Source organism: Microtus ochrogaster, chromosome 10 (genome assembly GCF_000317375.1).
Source record: "Microtus ochrogaster isolate Prairie Vole_2 chromosome 10, MicOch1.0, whole genome shotgun sequence".
In the NCBI taxonomy this organism is placed as follows: Eukaryota; Metazoa; Chordata; class Mammalia; order Rodentia; family Cricetidae; genus Microtus; species Microtus ochrogaster.
Window position 1 is genome coordinate 59543353 of NC_022016.1, and position 5472 is coordinate 59548824.

Genomic DNA, 5472 nt, shown 5'->3' on the forward strand with positions numbered 1-5472 from the left:
AGCCACCATGTGGTTGAAGGGAATTGAACTCAGGACCTTTGGAAGAGCAGGCAATGCTCTTAACCTCTGAGCCATCTCTCCAGCCCCTCACAGGGCAACTTTTATAAATAATTATTGGCCAACCCCAGATGTGCTCAACAGAAGCTATGGGACCGGTACCCAACAGAGCAGCTTCATAAGGCCTTGAAAGGCTCTGGGGCTTGCCAAGGTTTAAGCATCCCTCTTCTAAATATGGTGTTTATAAGCAGCTCTCTCCTACCTCCCTTACTTAAAGCCAAAAGGTCTGGCCCTTGAGATAAGGAAGGCTTTGTATGAGCCTCCAGCAGAGGATGAGAGATTTTGCTAGTTGCTTAATAGTCTATTAGAAGAAAAGCTGGAGACTTCCCCGGCCAGATGTAAATGTTGACTCAGCAGATTCCAAAGCTGGTTCCTTAGTTTCAACAAGACCAAAGCGGAATACCTTAGCATCCTTCTAACATCCAAAGGCAGCCTTGAAATCCCCAGGGCGAAGGATTCTTTACAAGAAAGCTTTTTATTGGCTCAAAGCTGCACTACAAAGAAAGCGGTGTTTTCAGCTCCCTGGATAGACCTTTCGAAGGGTCTGTTCACATATCACTGCAGTAAATCACTGTGCTGGCTGCTAGAGGAACTAAGCAAATAACCCCCTAGTGTCTTATGCTTTCCCTCCTCACTGGCAGCAATTTCTTCTAATTGAGTGTCAAGCTGTCTCGGTGGCCATTTCCCAGACCTCTGGTACAACCAGAGCTCCATGGTACTAAGCCAGAGAGCCCAATGTTTAGCTTAGTGGACATACTCAGGCTTAAAGCAGGAGTGATGGGAAACCACTATTTCAACAACTTCTATTCCGTTTCCCTTTCTGTGCTTTCTATTATACACTGAGCAATTATTGTATGGAAACCAGGACAGCTCTGGTTTCTGCTCATGTAACAAAACCATGCCAAGCTTGAATCCCGCTAATCTAGGAAGTATGGAGCTGAGTCAGAAGGGAGAGTCACTCAGAGTGGCAGCCTTTGGGCAATAGCTCCACTCTATAACTCCGGGCTCAGCTATGTGTTGTTAGGGTGCAAGATGCAAATATTAATGGAGTTTTGTTTTTGTTTTTCAGGCCCAACTGGAAGGTATTATCGCACCAAAGAAGTGATCATTTCCACGAGTCTCAGCAGGCACTATGCCGCATCGTAAGCCCATTGTAATAAAAAGCCAGTTTCCTGAGTGAACAAGCCATCCCCTCCCCTGATCACCACTCATGTAATTGTTAGAACTGTGCCCAGTGCCATGAAACACCTAAGGTCCGGCAGCCAGGCTCCTGGTTGGGCTGTGGAAGGTGGTGTAACCCCATGTCCATGTGCAGTTTATAGACTGACCTGGAGATTTGCCATCTCAATAACAGGAAGCAAGTGTTTCCCAGGAGAAATGACTTTTGTACCAAGTTCAGTTCTCGGTTCACCTTATACCTTGGGCTTCCCTGGCCCCTCCTTCCACTTCATCACTTTAGTGTAACTCTTAGCAACTTATTTCAGAGTTCGCTCTTAGCCTCATCCCCACCCAAGTCAGAAGCCTATCCTCAGTCTGCCTGGTTCTGCAAACAACAGTAGACCCATGCTCGCTGAGGGGCAAAGTCCCAGTATCTGGAGAGCTGTCTGCATCCCAGGCCCTCCCCACTATTCAGCTTCTGCAGGAAGGACATCAAGGCCTGACTCCACACTCCCCAATAGCCATCAATGAACAGCTAAGCAGGTAGCCACGTCACTGCAGTTCTAGTCAGGTTATGGCCCCCAGAAGACTTCAATTACAGACAAATTTCCATTCAGGGAAGCCCAGGGCGGGAGAAGAGAGTGAGTTTGGTGACATCCATCATTCAGGCAAGAGTCAGAAGTCCTGTTCTTCAGGTGGCATATCATTTCCTTGCCATTGGTGGAATGCCCAAAGGAGTGCCAGAAAGGACTCACTTCTTAGCAGCTTTGCCTCCATCCCAGTCAAGGCGTACTGCAATATGATCCCAAGAGCTCTTCTTAGTTAATATACCCCACACACTCTGACCTTATATTAGAGTCACGTCTTTGACTGTCACCCCAGGATCCTGAGGAACTAGGTCTGCCACCTTCCTGAAAGAGCCCATTCCCTGTGGTGTGCTGCTTTGCCACCCAAACAGAAAAGCATTTGTACCCTAACGAGCCCAAGCAGGCTCAAGGCAGTTGCTGGAGCATCCTTGCTCCTCCAGTCTCATCACGAGTATCTCCGAGGCCCTCGTGCTTCTACAGCCTTGTAGGCTCCCATCCCCAGCACTGCTCAGTAAAGAAACAGACAGACGTCAGTCACACACACACACACACACACACACACACACACACACACGGTCACACTCTGGAGGAACCAAGGGCCAGGATAAGTGTTTGAAAAACTCTGGGGCTGAGGATTGACTGTTGTTCCTAGCACTGGGGCACAGCCTCAACTGCTGAGCTTCCCAAGTGTGTTGTGTCTTATAGATGCCAACTGGGCACGAAAGAATGAACACAATTCCTACTTGCATATTTTTGTATAATTTAATAAACAACTTTCTAGATGTTATTGCTTCTGTCTGAATTTCTTGTGTTTGTGTTTCTGTCCCTCTGAGTCATTCACCTTCTTTTTGTTCCTGTTTCTATTTTTCACATTGTGTGTTTCATAGTAGCGCACACCAACTTTTTTGGATTGTTGCTGACGTGCTGCTCTCCTCCGCTGTAAAAATGACAAAAAAAAATCAGTTAAACACTGAAGGTCATGAAACAGGAGCCCCGTTCCCAGCCCTCTCTACGGCTGTGCAGCTACCACAGCAATGGAAGCAAAGCTCGTGGAGTGTCCGTCTGAGATCTGATAACCCCCAGCAGACTCACTGGCCCAGCCCTCATCCTCTCCCCAGGGGGTCTGCTTCAGCTCTGCAAAGCTACGTTCCCAGGGGTCAGTTATCTGCCTGCCTCATCAGCTGTACTCTTTGTCACCTCCCTGGAACCAGACAAAACTACCCAACTCTTCTGGCCAACAGGAAACAGGGTTGAAGATGGTAACCTAGAATTCCTGAAACTAAGACTCAGACTCAAGGACCTTTATTTAGTGGGCCACTCTTGACCGAAATGAAATTACATCAGGTCTGTTGTGGAATAATATGTCTGTACACTATGAATATGTATGACTCTCACTGGTTAATAAAGAAGCTGACTGGCCTATAGCAAGGCAGGATAAGGTTAGGCGGGACAGTCAAACTGAGGATACTGGGATGAAGAAGGGCGGAGTCAGGAGAGACATCAGCTAGCTGCCAAGGAAACAGAACGTATAGAAAATGAGGTTAACAAGCCATGTGCCACAAGGCAAAGCACAGATGAGAAATATGGGTTAATTTAAGTATAAGAGTTAGATAGCAACAAGCCTGAGCTATTGGCCAAGCATTTATAAATAAAATTAAGCCTCTGTGTTGGTTAGTGGGGTTCCTAGAACTCTCAGCTCTAAATTCTTTTGTTTCTGAAAGAACAGGTCTTGGGAACTGGACTTCTAGTTCTATAGCTTATACCTATAAACTGGGCATTTGAGAGACCAAGATAAGGGGACTGCATACAAAGACCCTGCCTCAAAGGAAAGAACAAAAAGCTGAAGGGATGGCTCAGGGGTAAAGGTGTTTTCTGACAAGTTTAACTATCTAAGCTCCATTCCCACGACTTATATGATAGAGAGAACCAGCAAGTTGTCCTCTGATTTCCAGGAGCTTACCATGCCTGCGCACATAATAAATGTAAAAAACTTCTATTTTTTTTTTCTTTCTGTTGTTGTTGTCTTCCCCTGACAGGGTTTCACTATGCAGCTCTGGCTGTCTAAGGACTCACTATGTAAGCCAGACTGACCTCAAACTCAAGAGATCTGCCTGCTTCTGCCTCCTAATGCTGGGACTAAAGGCATGGTGAGCATGGTGAGCATGGTGAGCATGGTGAGCATGGTGAGGATATGCCACCATGCCCAGCTGGACTTCTACTTTCTATGCCCCTGCCTTGTTAAAAGAAGTAGAGTACTTACTTCCTTACAGGTCAGCATCCTCTGAGATTTATTTGAAGGTTCTTCTTCCATCTCTGCATTCCGCTTCCTTCCCTTTTTGGTGGGTGCTGGGTACAAATGATACATAAAACAGAGAGGAGATTAAAACTAGAAACAGTATTTCTAAAATCTGTTTGGAAGACTACAGTGGTACAAGCAGGGCTACAGCAGCAGGCCAGGGCCACAGTGGGGTCTGAGCTGCAGCACTCAGACACTATCAGTAAGTTTATATGACATAAGTGCTGGTCTGGAGGGAATGGCCGCAATGGCTTGGTCCCCACCTGGTGGAACAGCTTGGAAAAGGTGACATGTATCACAGAAGTGGGCTCTGAGGCTAAAAAAGCCTCCAGCCATTCTCAATGTGCTATCTGCTTCCTGTTTGTGGAATGGGATCTAAATTGCCCCGTAAGTGCCATGTCTGCCTGCCTGCTGCCACATTCCCTTCCATGATGGACTCCTACCCCTCTGGAACTGTAAGCCCCAATTAAGCCCTTCCTTCTATTAGCTGCTTTGGTCATGTGCTTAATCACAGCAATAGAAAAGTAGCTAAGACAGACCTCCTGCCCCAATTTGGCTGTAGACCCTTCTCTTCAACTGTGAATTATTAAAATGCACTATTGTTTTTGTGGGCAGGGTTTCTCTGTGTTGCCATGGCTGTCCTGGAACTCACACTGTAGATCAGGTTGGCCTTCAACTCACAGAGATTCGCCTGTCTCTGTTTCCCAACTGAAGGCATTAAATGTGTGTGCCAGCATCACCTGGCAAAAATGAGGCGTTCTCTTTTTGTTTTTCGAGACAGGGTTTCTCTGTGTAGCCCTGGCTGTCCTTGAAATCACAGAGATCCACCTGCCTCTGCCTGCTGGGATTAAAGCCATGCGCCACCACCACCTGCAATATCTACTTCTGAAAAGCAATATTCTTGAGCTATCAACTTTGATCTTAACAAATGTGCAGAATTCCAAGTGGAGAATCCAATTTGCATGGAAGTAGGATATGGAACCAGATGCCTAGCATCTGCCTGCATGGAGGAAATTATCCTAAAGGCACAAAACAAGTCTAAAAGGTTCAAAGAATCAACCTTACCTGCATCCCTGACTTCTGCAGACGTTTTCTTCTCTTCTTCATATTTTGCAAAAACCTTTTCACTTAAGCCCTTGGATATTCTGAAAAATAAAAGTGAGGTCACAAAGCTGCCCAGCACCCCCTTTTAACTGCCCTCAACAGGCTGATGTGGAGAGGTGAAAAGGAAATTCCATGTTTGTGGTGACTGCGGGTGATACAATCAGTGTCCAGCAGCTTTTATTTTTATTTTTTTTGGTTTTTCGAGACAGGGTTTCTCTGTGGCTTTGGAGCCTGTCCTAGAACTAGCTCTTGTAGACCAGGCTGGTCTCG

General features: G+C 46.4%; 2 protein-coding genes across 2 annotated transcripts in view; one reads left to right on the top strand and one right to left on the bottom strand.

Moving 5' to 3' along the window:
- Window positions 1-2571, top strand: part of Dnali1 (dynein axonemal light intermediate chain 1) — a 10429-nt gene extending 7858 nt beyond the window's left edge. The window contains exon 6 of the mRNA XM_005353266.3: window positions 1127-2571. Within this exon, the coding sequence (XP_005353323.2) occupies window positions 1127-1162 (36 nt within the window). The 3' untranslated portion in view covers window positions 1163-2571. The remainder of the gene's footprint in view (window positions 1-1126) is intronic.
- Window positions 2546-5472, bottom strand: part of Gnl2 (G protein nucleolar 2) — a 27917-nt gene continuing 24990 nt past the window's right edge. The window contains exons 13-15 of the mRNA XM_026782283.1: window positions 5164-5284; window positions 4063-4148; window positions 2546-2739 (exon numbers count right to left, since the gene is read on the bottom strand). Of these exons, the coding sequence (XP_026638084.1) occupies window positions 2587-2739; window positions 4063-4148; window positions 5164-5284 (360 nt within the window). The 3' untranslated portion in view covers window positions 2546-2586. The remainder of the gene's footprint in view (window positions 2740-4062; window positions 4149-5163; window positions 5285-5472) is intronic.